Raw genomic sequence first — 17,891 nt, 5'->3', positions numbered from 1 at the left:
TATCTACTAAAATCCAGCGTACTTTTGCTGGCGCCTGATGCGCCAGCAAAAGTACGCCTATTCGCGTTTTTTGAAAATCTACCCCATAGACCCCATTCTGCAGAAAATTTTATCAAAAGGACAACATGGCAGAAAACATTTATAAAACACACAAAAAACATGAAGTCAGGCATCGCTCACGCAACTCCCTTCCTGAAGTAGGAGACATTGGCTCAGCCAGTCTCTGGTCAACTGAGGACATCCACCTCCAGAACATTATGCAGCCAAATCCTTCCTTACTCAATTATAATCAATATTTTGTGAATTCTACTCTCTCTCAAACACAAATCAATATTCTAATTACATAAGAGCTGTGAAGTTAATTTACTTAATTGCACTGCACAAGATTTCACTGGAGGGGCAGGGGGTGGGGATAAGTGGACAGAAACTGCTTTACCTTGAGTTCCATTCTATCTTCTGTCTTGCACCGAGTTTGTTGAAACCAGGAGTTAGTTGTTCTGAGAGCCAAGAACTTACAAAGTGAAACAAAAACTGAAAAGTGGCAAAACTGGTTACAGAAATTCCAATAGTCAGCTTGTCGAAGGTAGGCATGGCTCACAAAACCTGCAAAAGCAAAAATGTGCCACTTGTCTTCAATCCAGTAATTTCATCATTCCTTATTTTTTTTTTCTAAAAAGAAAGATTGGACATGTTTGCAGTTATTCTGTTACATGCAGCACAATACAGGCCTCACTATAGTAAATATATTTGCTGGTTACCGTTACAGCTCTGTTGGTTTCAGCTTGAGCACTTAACCTAATTTCTTTACCAGATGGCCCCCGCTCATTGCAGACAAAATGAGTTAGTTCTGGTTTTAAATTCCTAAAATCAATGAGACTAAACCAAGACTGAAGCTTGTCCTTGATGACTTGGAGCCAGCTGGCTCCACTGGGAACATTTTTAATCAGTCATATGCACAATCTAGTTTTCAGGATTTGCACAATGAATATGCATGAGATTTGCATGCAATGGAAGCATATTCAGTGTTGAAATCCTGAAAACTAGTTTAGTTTTAGGCCCTTTCAGACTGATTCGGGGGATCTCTGGTCTTGTGGATTCCTAGGATTAGATGTTCTGGGCATGAACTGCTTGTGTTAATACAAATCTCAGAATACTCACAGATGGGAGATTCTAGGAAATAAACGTCAACAAACAAGTTGTGCTATTTCTACTTATCTAAGTGGGCTAAAATGGCAACCCCTTTCCTTTATCTGGTGAAAGGCTGACAATTGGGAATGACTCAGAATATCCATGGTGGTTGTCTAGGAATGAGTAGAAAACTTGGTAGCTAGCCAAAATTCAACTGCAACAAAAAAAATTTCACAGTTCACAACGCTTCCCCAACAGTAGTTTCTAGAGTTACCAATAACAGATACTGTGGATACTGTACTCCTTTTTCAGGAGAAAATTTTTCAAAAAACCTTATCCAATTCTCTATTCATCTGTTAAGAGCAGAGGAGTTTTTTGGGTTTTTTTTTTAACCAGCTTCCTTCTGGTCCTCTGTTTTCTCAAGAGGCAGAGTTAAAAAATAAACAATGACTTATTTGAGATTTCAAGCATTCAAATTTCTCTCTATGGAGTATGCATCTAAAAATAAAGGCCAACAAATGCCATGCATATTATTGTTTTCATTGAATTAGCACAAGCCTGAAATTTGGAAGCAGCCTTGCTATGGGATGAAGCCTTGATGAATGGCACTGCTACTCACGTTTCAACTTGTATTAATTCAACCCCTTTATGTGTCCATTACCATGAGTCCACACGCACACACTTTTTCTCCAATATTCACAAAGCCTTACAGCGGTTATTATGCATACTCAATGAGATCCACCGGCATTTGTCAATACCAAAGATTAAGCTCCTCACAAAATAAGAGTGCCTATGAATGGAACATCCTTTCCTGCTGCTAGAGATTTCTAGAAAGAAAACCTGTGTTCCCCAGTAGCGTACACCTGAGGTAGAGGCGTTTGGCCAATTAGAATAGTGAGGGACTATGGGATGACCAATCAGGACATGGTTACATCAATCAGCTAGGTGCGAGCTTCCTCCCTCCCCAACCACACATGCCTTTTGTCCCATTGCTCAACTCGTAAGAAAAGACACCGAACTCATTCCATCACCAAAAACACCTTTATGTAGATAATTATGGCCGCAGCACAAGCTTTCAACAATCATCCATTTATACAGCATATCAATAACGGTACTATTACATCGAATAATGTACAGGATTAGAACACAGACATCCTGCTACATCCTGCTACATCTAACACCTTATAACTCATTGAGTTATAAGGTGTTAGATGTAGCAGGATGTACCACCCTCATCCCCCTCTCTCTTCCCCACCCCTTCCGCCCTTTTTCCTCTTCGCTCCCTCCCTTTCTGCCCCCCTCCCCTTATTCAATTGTACAGTAGTGCACATAATTTAGTTATATTGTTCATAGTTCATATGCTAAGCTTATGAGTGTACACGCCTCCCTAACATTGTATATAAGTTCACTTGTACATCTAATTTTAATATGGATAATCAAAATCCATTACATTCTACCAATTTGTATTTCTGTTCGCTGACTCTCTTTCTATGCACTGTCATATATTATGGGGCGGATTTTCAGAGCCCTGCTCGCCTAAATCCGCCCAAAACCGGGCAGATTTAGGCGAGCAGGGCCCTGCGCGCCGGTAAGCCTATTTTACATAGGCCAACCAGCGCGCGCAGAGCCCCGGGACTCGCGTAAGTCCTGGGGTTTTCGGAGGGGGCGTGTCGGGGGCGGGCCCGAACCGCGCTGCGTTTTCGGGGCGTGTCGGGAGCGTTCCAGGGGCGGGCCCGGGGGCGTGGCCGCGCCCTCCGGACCTGCCCCAGGTCGCGTCCCGGCGCGCAGGAGGCCCGCTGACGCGCGGGGATTTACGCCTCCCGGAGGGAGGCGTAAATCCCCCGACAAAGGTAAGGGGGGGGGCTTAGACAGGGCCGGGTGGGTGGGTTAGGTAGGGGAAGGGAGGGGAAGGTGAGGGGAGGGCAAAAGGAAGTTCCCTCCGAGGCCGCTCCGATTTCGGAGCGCCTCGGAGGGAACGGGGGTAGGCTGCGCGGCTCGGCACGCGCCGGCTATACAAAATCGATAGCCTTGCGCGCGCCGATCCAGGTTTTTAGCAGATACGTGCGGTTCCGCGCGTATCTACTAAAATCCAGCGTACTTTTGTTTGCGCCTGGAGCGCAAACAAAAGTAGGCCTATTCGCGGCGTATGAAAATCCGCCCCTATCTATTTAGCCTTCTTTCATCGTTCATTGTAATTTCCTTTCTCAGTTACCTGTAAACCGACATGATGTGTCCTACGAATGCCGGTATATAAAAAGCGTTAAATAAATAAATAAATAAAATTGTGCCTGGGTATCAACGTGCAGGGTGGCCAGGTTCTCTTGAGTTCATCAGCTACAAGACTCTGCTCAAAGCTTTTTCTCCGGTTCGTTGAAGCCCCAAATGTTGATGCTGGATAGGACATGCTGTGGCCGGGGTCCCCATTACATAAAAGTCCGGGGCCCCAACTTGGCACTTGCTGTCTTCTAGTTTTCCCTCCCCCAATCGCTGAAGTGTGAAAGTTTCCGATGCACATAATTAGCCGTGCCCCATCGCCGATCGGAAGAGACTCCCATTGTGGGCTCTTTGCTTCTCCCCCTTCTCATTATCTTCTGGCTACCCCGCCCTGCTTGAGCTGCGACTACCTAGTTCTGCTCCAAACTGTTCTGTTGCTGGGATGGGTGGGCAGGAACTGTCATCAGCAAACCCGAGCCAAAAAAAGGGCGATTCCCTCCCCTCCGTACTTTAAATCCAGGCTGGTCCACAGCGTCGCTCCCTTGCCCCTCCCTGTGCACCCTGCGTCTCCCTCCCATTATCTTATCCCTCCCCATCCCCGAAGTTCACACACACACACCCATACACTCTTCCTTCTTCCCCTGCCCAGCCATCATCAGCTGCATGCACACATTGTGCCTGCCCCAGACAATGGTCCGCGTTGCAGTGGCTTAGTAAACCAAAATGGGAAGTGCATGTAAAATCCTGTATGTAGATGCACTGCAGGATCACACTCACAAGCAATTCTGAAACACAGCCTAGAACTTGCCTTAATGGCCTGCCGCACCTGTCTTAGCTCCCCAGAGCTGCTTAAAGAGATGCTCATGAAATTAAATACTGGAAATACTTTTAAACACCCAACTGTATGGCATAATAAGTCTGCCTTTTGCTTAGCCTGTGTTAGAGGACAGGAGCTTTTTTTGTGGTTGATAAATGATATGGTAATACCTCGGGGGAACAGAGTGCAGGTTTCCTTAGGAATTTAAACTCTTCCTCAGGTTGTAATGACAGTATAAATAATGCTGGCACATTAACTGACTGGGTAAGGTCAAACTCTTACTCAACTGCAAGATTTGTAACCATGATGGCATGAAACCAGTGAAGCTGGGAAGACATTGGGAGCTTACTGCCCTTGCAAGCAGCCGCTGGCACTAGGAAGCTATTTCTCTGTCAGTCCTGATGGCGAAAGGAAGAAATCATGGATGAATGTTTTGTGATTGGATGTCGCTGCCCCTAAGGCTCCTTTATAAAAGAAACAATCAGCAAGAAAGTTTTCTTTGGCTCCAATTAAATAACAACGATTAGAAAGTAACAGGAGCAGTAACAGGAGCAAGCAGTTAAATGTTAGTTCTACAGCCTGGGGCTAATTAATTGGGCTGGTTGTTGACATCTGCTCAAAACTATTCACCAGGACAATAAAAAAAAAAAATACTCTCTGGTGAACAAAATTTTAAAAGAGTAAAAATAAAACACAAAAAAAAAACCCCCACACCCCACAAAATAATGTCCAAGTCTGAAAAAAGCAGTTCATAAAAAATAAATGAATTAAGAAACAATTCTGAGGAAAAACTGCTGTCCAACTGATATTTCAAAAAACAGCAAAGGGGAATTCATATTCCAGGACATGCTCAGGATCAAATATTCTTTCATCTGCCCTTAAAAATACTTCATTGAAGTTCAGAAAAAAAAAATAAAAGATAAGTCTGTAGTAAGTACACATTCATCATCTGCAGGCTGCCCGACAGTGAGCCCTGCAGGAAATGAATGGTTCCATGCCAGCCAGCTCTCAAGAGGAAGCCACATCTTAGCTGGCTCTTCTGAGCAGAGACCTAAGTCTGAATGGGACTAGAGCACACAGACGAAGAAAGAGGACAACATCATTTACACGAATGAATCAATGGAGCTATCTAGGAGTAGAAGGGCTAAGACCCCTAAGAGCTGGCAGCAGCGCAGTTGCTGGACAAAATGATATCATGGGCAAGGGTTGTTATCGGTGTCTCTTTCCCCATTCCAGCTCGCATGGTCACAGGCAGACCCCCTCCCCACAGCTGCAGTAATGGGCTGGGAGCCAGGAAACTAGGATACAAATCCTGCATGTCACTTTCTTTCCTATTGATTATTATTTACTTATCTCACCCTTCTGACCAAATACCCACTAAACTCCTACTTACCATCCCTAATACCATATCCAAACATCTGACGGATATTATAAACTGCTCCCTTTCCCAAGGATCTGTCCCCGACCTCCTGAAACTCGCCTCAATCAAACCACTACTAAAAAAACCCAACCTGGATCCAGCTAACCCCGCTAACTTTCGCCCTATCGCCAACTTACCATTCATCGCTAAGCTAATGGAAAAACTGGTCAATAACCAACTTTTGGAATACCTAGACACGCACAAGATTCTATATCCTTCCCAGTTCGGATTCCGTAAATTTCTAAACACGGAATCCCTCCTGATCTCTCTCACCGACATCTTAATGGGCCTAGACAAAGGACAATCTTACCTTCTGGCCTTACTCGATATCTCAGCAGCTTTTGATACTGTGAATCATCCCATCCTGATCAACCGACTTGCAGACATTGGCATCTCAGGTACCGCCCTCAATTGGTTCAAGTCCTTCCTCAGCAATAGATACTACAAGGTCAGAATAAGCAATAAGGAATCTCACCCCATCTGCTCCTCTCATGGAGTACCACAGGGATCATCTCTCTCTCCAACACTGTTTAACATATATCTGCTACCACTCTGCAAGCTCCTTATAAATCTAAACTTGACACATTTCATTTACACCGATGATGTGCAGATCTTGATCCCCATAACAGATCCCATATCAACAACTCTCAGTTTCTGGAACAGCTGCCTCCACTCCATCAACCTTCTCCTTGCTAGCCTCAATCTAGTCCTCAACATCTCTAAAACAGAACTTCTCATCATCTCATCCAATGACTGCAGCCCCCTCTCCAGCAACTTCAATATACCATCAGTGACTCAAGTGAGAGATCTAGGTGCCATCCTAGACAACAGATTGAACTTTAAAAAATTCATAAACACCACCACAAAGGATTGCTTCTATAAGCTACATGTGCTAATACAGCTCAGACCCCTCCTCCACTTTCAAGATTACCGCTCAGTCATCCAAGCCATCCTTTTCTCCAAAATCGACTACTGTAACTCATTACTCCTCGGCCTCCCAACTTCTACTACTAAACCTCTGCAAATGCTCCAAAACGCCGCCACGAGGATACTAACCAATTCTAGGCAAAGAGACCATATCACTCCCATCCTCAAAAACTTACATTGGCTCCCCATCAACTTCAGAATCTTGTTTAAGTCCCTAACCATTATACATAAAACTATCCACCATCAATCAACTCTCCAGCTAAAAATTCCACTCAGACTTCACTCCTCCATGAAACCGATCAGAACGGTCTACAAAGGGTCCCTTCACGTCCCCCCCACCAAATCCCTCCATAAGGAAACGTGCATTCTCCACAGCCGGAGCTTCGCAATGGAACTCACTACCACCAGAGCTTCGCCAGAAACAATGTACTCTCACCTTTAGAAAGAAACTGAAAACCTGGCTTTTCGAACAAGCCTTCCCTTGATCAGACAAGACACAGTTTTCCCCCACCCTGGACCCCTTTCTCCATTTAGTTTGGTTTCCACTCAGCTGTCACACTAAGTTATTTGAACTGTTTTATTAAATCCCCTAAGATTTAATTTCAACTCAGTATGCACGCTAAGTTATCTATGTGATTTAATTCATTGTTAGTACCATTTGATTGTTAAAGCTAAATTTTATTCCTCGTTTATACTAAATTCCTTTGTTTCTATTCCTATGCTAATCTAAATTTACCTTCTAAGTTGTCCCGAATTCATCACCCTTGTTTTATGTAACTTATTTATTCTCTTTCTCTCTGGTTTTCCCCCTGGTTTGAGGTAAACCGTTACGATAAGACCTGTGTCTTGAGTATCGGTATAGTAAAAAGAAGTAAATAATAATAAATAATATTGTTTTCAGGTACCTACTTAACTCTCTGGTGGCAGAAGCTTGTTCCTTAAGTAATTCTTTATAAAAACGCCTCGGTTTAAGGCACTACATAAATACTGAAAAAAAACAAAAGTAGACAGGTTTTTAACACTTTACCCTATCCTTCTAAACCTGCTCTTGTCATCTTTATTCTGTTCTTTTGTCTCTGAAAACACATCCACACGTGCGTTAAAATATTTAAACAGAGATTATGTGACTTTTGCTCTCCTATTGGCTCACCTGAACTCTATACCCAGTACATTTAATCCTACTTTACACATCACTGCTTTCAAGGGCCAGGGGTTTGTTTGTTTTTTTTGTCAACTCACTTCTGGCATAAGAACATAAGATATGCCATACTGGGTCAGACCAAGTGTTATGGTGGACCCTTGGGCCAGCCTGACGGAGAGAATGGATGTGAGTCTCCATGAGTGAGGTTCAGGCCGGGAGGCGGATACTGGGCGGAGCGAAGTACAAGATCTTCACCCTGGAAGCCCACACTCCCCCAGGAGAAGCCTGTAGGAGTCGGGTCGCTGGGACTTAGGAGATCGGAGGAGACGACTTCACCCTGGAAGCCCGAGGCTCCCCAGGGAGGAGCCTGTAGGAGCCCGGGCCGCTGGGACTTAGGCGAACGACGATGCCAGTAGAGGTGATCCGGGGTCGAGGCAGGCAGCAAGCAAGAGGCGTCAAGAACAAGCGAAAGTCAGGACCGGAGGAGCAATACCTGGACAGGCAGGAAAGACCTGAACTGGAACAAGGACGGAACCGGACTACGGAGTCCAGGAACCAGGGCTGGAACTGAAGCAGGAACTGAAGTCAGGAATCCAGGAACCAGGACTGGAACTGAAGACAGAGACCAGCAGGGAGCCAAGCGGATATCCGGGGCAGACGCCGACCTTAAATATCTGCCGGCGTCTGACGTCAGGGAAAGGGCCGGGCCGCCGAAAGGCGGGAAAGGCCCTTTAAATTCAGCTTCCTCGCGCGCGCACCTAAGAGGGGAGGAGCTGCCTTCAGCGACCTGGCAGCGTCTCCCTCGTGGAGACGCCGCTGCAGAACAGGCCGTGCCAGCCTGCCCAAACACCGCAACTGCCGCCAGAACCCCGGCCCGAGACCTGGTGGACTATCGTGGGGCTCCCGGCCCCGAACCCCGGGGGAACAAGGTAAGGTCCCAGTCGCGAGTGCCGCGACCAGGGCCGCAACACCAAGGGTCCATCAAGCCCAGTATCCTGTTTCCAACACTGGCCAACCCAAGTCACAAGTACCTGGCAAGTACCCAAACATTAATAGATCTCAAGCTACTACTCCTTATTAATTAATAGCAGTTTATGGATTTTTCCACTAGGAACTTATCCAAACCTTTTTTAAACCCAATTACACTAACTGTTGTAACTACATCCTCTGGCAGCGAATTCCAGACCTTAAAAATGCACTGAGTGATTTCTTTGATTTGTTTTAAATGAGCCACTTGCTAACTTCATGGAGTGCTCCTTGGTCATTTTATTAGCTGGGAGAATAAATAACTGATTTACATTATTTGTTCAACTCCTTTCATAATTTTGTAGACTTCTATCATATCCCCCTTCAGTTGTCTCTTCTCCAAACTGAATAGCCTTAATGTCTTTAGCCTTTCCTCGTAGGGCAGTCGTTCCATGTCCCTTATTTTGGTCGCCCTTTTCTGCACTTTCTCCAGTGCAGCTATATCCTTTTTGAGATGCGGTGACCAGAAATGCACACAGTATTCAAGGTGTGGTCTCACCATGGAGCAATACAGAGGCATTATGACATCCTCCGTTTTATTTGCCATTCCCTTCCTAATAATGCCTAACATCCTGATTGCTTTTTGATCACCACAGCACACCTAGCTCACGATTTCAATGTATTATCCACTATGATGCCTAGATCTCTTTTCTGGGTGGTAACTCCTAATGTAGAACCTAACCGTATAACTACAGCAAGGGTTATTTTTCCCTATATTTAGCACCATGCACTTGTCCACATTAAATCAGCAACTGCAGATTCTCCTGCTCCAGCAGCAACTGACTGCAAGACCTAACATCAAAATGCCAGGAGGCTTCATTTTTGGCTTACTGGACATTTTCTTCAACTTAATGTTCCCTCCAGGCTAACAAACATTACTGAGATCTGCTGTAAAAGGACCTACTGACTCTGTCCCTGTACGCCAACAGTGTATAAGCATGGAATTACAAACTACACCTGTTCCTCCAGAAACAAAGTAAAACTATAAACTATAGAGAGGTGCACTATTCAAAATGAAAGAAAATATATTTTTAATTAAAATTATAGTAAAAACTACTGTGTGGAATAGCTGCTTTGGGTTCATGAAAGTTATCAATAAACCCTTCCACTCTAAAAATGATAAACATTAAGAGCCCAATTTTCAATAGTCTGCATAAAAGTCACCAAATGCATGTGTAAGTAGACTCATGGAGATTTATGCTTGTGTTTTTAATACACTGCATGGAGGGAGATGCAGAGCTTATAAAATACCACATATTTCTGCCCCCAAAATACGGAGGTATATTTGAAAACGCATACTTTTCTCTATCCATTTTATAAAAGTACATACATATATTTTACATGCGCAGTAATTGTAAAATGTAGGTGCAATAACCCTGTTAACTGCAGAGGCAGGATTTTATGAAGAATGCGCCTTACTCAGCTTCTGAAAATATTTGTAATTGCCAGTTTTTTCCCCTGCTAACATTTACAGGCGACACCACAAATATGCATGTACTCGTGGTGTTTCCAAAACAGCACACACACAGTGCATGCCGTTTTCACGAGTATATGCTGATCTTTACACACATAACCAAACAATGCTTTGAAACTTACCCTCAAAAGAAGCAATTTTGTAACATCATGAATAAATTAGCTAGCAAATATGCACAAAAGTTTTTGAAGGGCCTCACAAGGTACGCAGTTTAAAACAAGGAGATGTGTGAACATTTCCTAAGCTCTAGTTTCTGTCTTTTCATATGATTATGACTACTGACCAATGGCATGGGAGCTTTCAAAATGCCTGGTGACATCATAAAGAGCCCCGATTTCCCCAGAGATTTCAACTGAACTATACTGGCCTGCTTCCCTCTAGGAAATAAAATTCTGGTACTGTTTTGGGTTTTTTTTTAAGGTACTTTATGATGAGATAACCCCCAAGTATTTGTTCAGCTTTTAAGACTATGTTCCAACCCAGGATCTTCGGTCACAAGGCAGAAATCTTTTAGGGATGCCATCCTTCCAGCATCTCAGGTTATGTGGGTCAAGGGACTGTGATTTTGCTGTTGTCAGTCCAACTCTTTGGAACTCATTGCCTGATAATTTAAGAACTGAGATAAGTGTTAAATCGTTCAGAAAGAATCTGAAGAGATTTTATTCGAGCAGGGTTTTAGTGTATAAGTGTCATGCAATATGTGGCCAACAGCACGTATGTTTTATTGAGCCCTGAGGTTTTGAAAAGTCAGCATGCATTATGGTTGTAGGTCTCTCTGCTTATACAAGCCACCTGTTTGTACACAGGCAGGTAAAAATGCACTTAAATAAATAAAAATTTCTAAGCATTGGGGGGCACAGAAGGCATTTATTTAGAAAGTGTGAGCAGGGATCAATAGGTGCTCTACAATCTGCGGCAGAAATTTAAATAAAACTGGCGGAACAGAAACTAGACTAGCAAGATTTTAACATTCTTCTGCCTCTATTCCATCCCCGAGATTTATGGACACTATTTAAGCCAGAGGTCTGCGTACATGTGGCTCTTTGTTACCCCCTTCTCTTCCAACCCTGGCAGAACAGAAGACCCATTATCTTATTCCATCAGCTGCACCTTTGATGCTGCTCTCCTGTAAAATATTAATTGCCACAGTTTCCCACATTAATTTCCCACAGTTTAATGGGACATCACCGGGCATCCACCTGCAGCTCCTGTTTATTCAGGAACAACTGCTTCAGGCCGAGCAGCAATTGGAGGTGCGGCTGCTAGCCTGTCCGCGAAAAGAAACTTATTTCTGCTGCCAATCTGAAGAAGAGTTAATAACAACACTAAGAGGCCGATACAATGCAATGCAATGCGCTTAGCTGAGTGCTCTATATAACTCGCATTTGGACGTATGTTATATAGGCGCTAACTAATCCCTTATGCAATAAGGGGATTAGCGACTCTACAACACGCATTCAGCGTGGCGTGAATCTAATAGCGCTTATCACATGCAAATGCATGTGAATGAGGCTATTAGCTATTCACTCCTGATGCAAAAAAAAAAATGTGCATCTAGGAGGAAAAACAAAATTAAATAAACTTAAAAAAAAAAATGCCAGCAGTTGGGTGCAGGAAATGCGACCCCCTAATTTAAATATTGCATGGTGCATTAAGAAAGTGGGTGCATAATTATTGCATCAGCCCCTAAGAATGGCTCTGTCAGCTGGGGCCAGTGTGGGTGTGGGGGGTAGGCAGGGAAGGGGGTGCACAACAGATCCTACCTGGAGGTGATGGACGGGGAGGGGAAAACTGCGGGATCTTGGCTCAGGATGGGTGCAGGAGCAGGGACAGTGGGGAGAAGAGGGGGAGAGGAGATCATAAGGGCTAGAGCGGAGGGCAGGCAAGAGTGCTGAGAATGGGGCTGTAAGGGCTGGACCTGCGGGTGAAGAGTACTGGGGCTATGCAGGAGGTGGTGGACGGAGAAGAGGGCTGAGAGGTCAGGTCTGGGGCTGTGTGAAAACCTAGACGAGAACAGACATTATTGTGAAAAGAATTTTATTCCCCCTTCTCTTACTTTGATATACGTTATATATCTATTAGGATTTATATATCTACATTAAACTCCCCATCATGGTGTAACTATCACAGGTAGTTTTGACTCCACAGCTGGGTTTATGCCAATAAAACAAAACTATGGATGCAGTTTTGCTTTGATTATTGCTGCGGATGAAGTACCCACTGAGATTTACTTATTCTGTGGGTATTGTTTTTTTTTCAGGCCAGACTAAGTGTTGTTGCCTAACCCAGACTAATACTGTCCCTAGGAATAGCTCTGCACTATGTGGGTGAATGCACTGTGGGGCAACAAGCAGATTTTTATCCACACACAGAGGGCGAGCAATTTTCAAAATGCCCATGTTCACGGGCAAAACCGTTTTACCCAAAAAAATGACTGAAAATTGCCCACATGGAGAGTAGTTTTCCAGGACGGAAAAGTCTGAGAAAGCAAATGTTGCTTACCTGTAACAGGTGTTTTATGACAGGACAGCAGGATGTTAGTTCTCACATATGGGTGACATCACAGGATGGAGCCCAATCACGGAACACTTTTGTCAAAGTTTCTAGAACTTTGACTGGCACCTACTGGGCATGCTCAGCATGGCACTAAACCTGCAGCCAGCAGGGATCCCCCTTCAGTCTTGTTTAAAGCTACAGGAAGTGCCAAAAAATAAAGCGTAACGAATCCAACACCACAGGGTGGCAGGCGGGTTTCGTGAGGACTAACATCCTGCTGTCCTGTGAGAACACCTGTTACAGGTAAGCAACATTTGCTTTCTCACAGGACAAGCAGGACGATAGTCCTTACATATGGGTGAGTACCTAGCTGAGGATGTCCGAGATATGCACCAAATATACTCAAGACGTGCAACCGGCACAACAACTGGGGTGGAATTTGGTAGAGGGCATCCTGAACCCTAACGGGCAGGCGGAAGGGTGTTGGTATGTCAAGTTGCAAAAAGGTTGTGCAAGACAAACTGGCCGAAGATGGAATCTTGTCTTCCAGCTTTGTCTAAGCAATAATGGGCTGTAAAGGTATGGAGAGAACTTCAGGTAGCAGCCCTGCAAATGTCAGGAAGCGGAACCGAACATAGGCACGCTACTGAAGTCGCCATGGCCATGACAGAGTGTGCTTTAACACGGTCTTGAAGTGGAATGCCTGCTTGCTGATAGCAAAAGGATATGCAGTCCGATAACCAGGAGGAGAGAGTCTGCTTACCCACAGGCTGTTCCAATTTGGTGGAATGGAAAGAAACAAACAATTGAGTACTTTTCCTGTGGGCAGCTGTACGGTCTAGATAGAATGCTAGAGCCCGTTTACAGTCAAGGGTATGTAGAGCCTGTTCTCCTGGAGTTGAATGGGGCCTGGGAAATAAGGTTGGTAGTATAATGGATTGATTAATGTGAAACTCCGATACTACCTTAGGCAAAAACGTAGGGTGAGTGCGGAGTACTACCCGGTCGTGCAGAAGTTTAGTGTAAGGCGGATAGGTAACTAGGGCCTGTAACTCACTAACTCTGCAAGCGGATGTGATTGCCAAAAGAAAAATCACTTTCCATGTGAGATATCGAAGATCACAGGATCGGAGAGGCTCGAATGATGGTTTCATGAGCCGACCCAAAACCAGGCTGAGGTCCCAAGAAGGGGCCGGAGGGTGCAGTGGAGGCTTGAGGTGGAGCAAGCCCTTCAAAAAGCATGTCACAAGGGGTTGTACTGAAATGGGTACATCCCCAACACCTTTATGGAAGGCGGCTACCGCAATGACATGCATCCTGATGGAAGAGGTTTTTAGACCTGACTCTGATAAGTGCCAGAGATAGTCTAGAAACTTCGTGGTGGAACAGGTAAAAGGATCAAGTGACAGTGAGGAACACCATGACTTAAACCTGTTCCATTTGTAAAAATAAGATTTTCTCGTGGAAGGCTTCCACGAAGCAATCAGGGCATGGGAAACTGGCTCCGAAAAGTTGAGTGGCTGAAGAATTAGCCTTTCAACATCCAGGCAGTCAGGGACAAGGCCTGAAGATTGGGGTGTCGAAGGCACCCATCGTTCTGGGTGATCAGAAGCGGATCCTTCCCCAGGGGAATGTGCCTGCGAATGGAGAGGTCCTGAAGAATCAGAAACCACACTTAGCATGGCCAGTGAGGAGCTATGAAGATCATGGTTCCCTTGTCCTGACGTAACTTCACGAGAGTCTTCGAGAGAAGTGTAAGTGGAGGGAATGCATATAGGAGACCGGTGGCCCATGAGAGGGAGAATGCGTCTCTTGGTTGTGAGTGTTGGCTGCGAGTGAGAGAGCAAAAGTTCTCTACTTTGCGGTTTTGGGGTGACGCAAAGAGGTCTACTTGAGGATAACCTCAACGTTGGAATATTGAGTTCGCTACTGTGGGGTTGAGAGACCACTTGTGCGGCTGAAAGGTGCGACTCAGCTTGTCTGCCAACACATTGTCCACTCCCAGCAAGTAGGTGGCCCTGAGGTACATCAAATGGGAAAAGCCTCCGCCCATATCTGTGCCGCTTCCTGATACAGTAGGTAGGAGCCCGTTCCTCCCTGCTTGTTGATGTACCACATAGCCACCTGGTTGTCTGTCTGTATCAGGATGAACTGGTTAGAAAGGCGATCCCAAAACACCCTGAGAGCATATCTTATTGCTCGTAGCTCCAGGAAATGTATTTGGTGTTTGGCTTCCTCTGGAGACCAAGCTCCTTGGGTTTGCAAATTGGCAACATGCGCTCCCCAACCGAGGTTGGAAGCATCGGTGGTAAGAGTTATTTGAGGATTTGGGGCCTGGAAGGGCAGACCTTGGAGGAGATTGATCTGATTTTTCCACCAAGCTAGAAACTGGCGAAGTGGGTTGGTAATGTGGACAATGGTTGATAGTGGTTGAACGGACTGAGTGCATTGTGACCTTAGAGTCCACTGCATGACTCTCATGGCCAAGCGGGCCACTGGGGTAACATGTACCGAGGATACCATGTGTCCTAGCAAAATGAGGAAATGGCGTGCAGTTGAGCGATGTTGAGACTGTAGCTGGTGTGCGAGAGAAATGAGTGCAAGAGCTCGTTGTTGAGGCAGAAATGCCTTTGCTTGCAAGCTATCCAAGTCTGCCCCTATGAACGATAAAGTTTGAGATGGGACTAAGCAGGATTTCACATAATTGACGAGAAATCCTAGCGAAATCAGTGTGTGTAAAGTAAGACGTAGGGACGACAGAGCAGCTTGCTGAATGGGAGCCCTGATCAACCAATAAGAACATAAGAAAATGCCATACTGGGTCAGACCAAGGGTCCATCAAGCCCAGCATCCTGTTTCCAACAGTGGCCAATCCAGGCCATAAGAACCTGGCAAGTACCCAAAAACTAAGGGGCGGATTTTCAGAGCCCTGCTCGCCTAAATCCGCCCAAAACCGGGCGGATTTACGCGAGCAGGGCCCTGCGCGCCGGTAAGCCTATTTTACATAGGCCTACCGGTGCGCGCAGAGCCCCGGGACTCGCGTAAGTCCCGGGGTTTTCGGAGGGGGCGTGTCGGGGGCGTGTCGGGGGCGTGCCCGAACCGTGCGGCGTTTTCGGGGCGTGTCGGGAGCGTTCCGGGGGCGGGCCCGGGGGCGTGGCCGCGCCCTCCGGACCCGCCCCCAGGTCGCGTCCCGGCGCGCAGGAGGCCTGCTGACGCGCGGGGACTTACGCCTCCCAGAGGGAGGCGTAAATCCCCCGACAAAGGTAAGGGGGGGGTTTAGACAGGGCCGGGCGGGTGGGTTAGGTAGGGGAAGGGAGGGGAAGGTGAGGGGAGGGCAAAGGAAAGTTCCCTCCGAGGCCGCTCCGATTTCGGAGCGGCCTTGGAGGGAACGGGGGTAGGCTGCGCGGCTTGGCGCGCGCCGGCTATACAAAATCCATAGCCTTGCGCGCGCCGATCCAGGTTTTTAGCAGATACGCGCGGCTCCGCGCATATCTACTAAAATCCAGCATACTTTTGTTTGCGCCTGGAGCGCAAACAAAAGTAGGCTATTCGCGCTCCTTTTAAAATCCGCCCCTAAGTCTATTCCATGTAACCATTGCTAATGGCAGTGGCTATTCTCTAAGGGGCGGATTTTCAGAGCCCTGCTCGCGTAAATCCGCCCAAAACCGGGCGGATTTAGGCGAGCAGGGCCCTGCGCGCCGGGAAGCCTATTTTACATAGGCCTACCGGCGCGCGCAGAGCCCCGGGACTCGCGTAAGTCCCGGGGTTCTCAGAGGGGGGCGTGTCGGGGGCGTGTCGGGGCGGGCCCGGTCGTCGCGGCGTTTCGGGGGCGTGTCTGCAGCGTTTTGGGGGCGGGTATGGGGGCGTGGCTACGGCCCGGGGCGGCCCGGGGGCGTGGCCGCGCCCTCCGTACCCGCCCCCAGGTCGCGGCCCGGCGCGCAGGAGGCCCGCTGGCGCGCGGGGATTTACGCCTCCCTCTGGGAGGCGTAAATCCCCCGACAAAGGTAAGGGGGGGGTTTAGACAGGGCCGGGCGGGTGGGTTAGGTAGGGGAAGGGAGGGGAAGGTGAGGGAAGGGCAAAGGAAAGTTCCCTCCGAGGCCGCTCCGATTTTGGAGCGGCCTTGGAGGGAACAGGGGTAGGCTGCGCGGCTCGGCGCGCGCCGGCTATACAAAATCCATAGCCTTGTGCGCGCCGATCCAGGTTTTTAGCAGATACGCGCGGCTCCGCGCGTATCTACTAAAATCCAGCGTACTTTTGTTTGCGCCTGGAGCGCAAACAAAAGTAGGCTATTCGCGCTCCTTTTAACATCCGCCCCTTAGTGAACTTAATAGCAGGTAATGGACTTCTCCTCCAAGAACTTATCCAATCCTTTTTTAAACACAGCTATACTAACTACACGAACCACATTCTCTGGCAACAAATTCCAGAGTTTAATTGTGCGTTGAGTAAAAAAGAACTTTCTCCGATTAGTTTTAAATGTGCCCCATGCTAACTTCATGGAGTGCCCCCTAGTCTTTCTACTATCCGAAAGAGTAAATAACCGATTCACATCTACCCGTTCTAGACCTCTCATGATTTTAAACACCTCTATCATATCCCCCCTCAGTCGTCTCTTCTCCAAGCTGAAAAGTCCTAACCTCTTTAGTCTTTCCTCATAGGGGAGTTGTTCCATTCCCTTTATCATCTTGGTAGCCCTTCTCTGTACCTTCTCCATCGCAATTATATCTTTTTTTAGATGCGGCGACCAGAATTGTACACAGTATTCAAGGTGCGTTCTCACCATGGAGCGATACAGAGGCATTATGACATTTTCCGTTTTATTCATCATTCCTTTTCTAATAATTCCCAACATTCTGTTTGCTTTTTTGACTGCCGCAGCACACTGCACCAACGATTTCAATGTGTTATCCACTATGACACCTAGATCTCTTTCTTGGGTTGTAGCACCTAATATGGAACCCAACATTGTGTAATTATAGCATGGGTTATTTTTCCCTATATGCATCACCTTCCACTTATCCACATTAAATTTCATCTGCCATTTGGATGCCCAATTTTCCAGTCTCACAAGGACTTCCTGCAATTTATCACAATCTGCTTGTGATTTAACTACTCTGAACAATTTTGTGTCATCTGCAAATTTGATTATCTCACTCGTCGTATTTCTTTCCAGATCATTTATAAATATATTGAAAAGTAAGGGTCCCAATACAGATCCCTGAGGCACTCCACTGTCCACTCCCTTCCA

General features: G+C 46.3%; 1 protein-coding gene across 3 annotated transcripts in view; it reads right to left on the bottom strand.

The window, feature by feature from the left end:
* The window catches only part of TLCD4 (TLC domain containing 4), a 168,095-nt gene that overhangs the window by 137,962 nt on the left and 12,242 nt on the right, over window positions 1-17,891 (bottom strand). For 2 of the 3 annotated variants that reach the window (XM_029617598.1, XM_029617600.1), the window contains one exon: window positions 437-603. In XM_029617598.1, the coding sequence (XP_029473458.1) occupies window positions 437-591 (155 nt within the window). In that variant the 5' untranslated portion in view covers window positions 592-603. Of the gene's footprint in view, window positions 1-436; window positions 670-17,891 lie in introns of all 3 variants that reach the window. The other variant, XM_029617599.1, reaches the window with a different exon arrangement.

This window comes from Rhinatrema bivittatum, chromosome 10, assembly GCF_901001135.1.
Source record: "Rhinatrema bivittatum chromosome 10, aRhiBiv1.1, whole genome shotgun sequence".
NCBI classification, from domain to species: domain Eukaryota; kingdom Metazoa; phylum Chordata; class Amphibia; order Gymnophiona; family Rhinatrematidae; genus Rhinatrema; species Rhinatrema bivittatum.
This window is presented reverse-complemented; position numbering and strand designations above follow the sequence as displayed.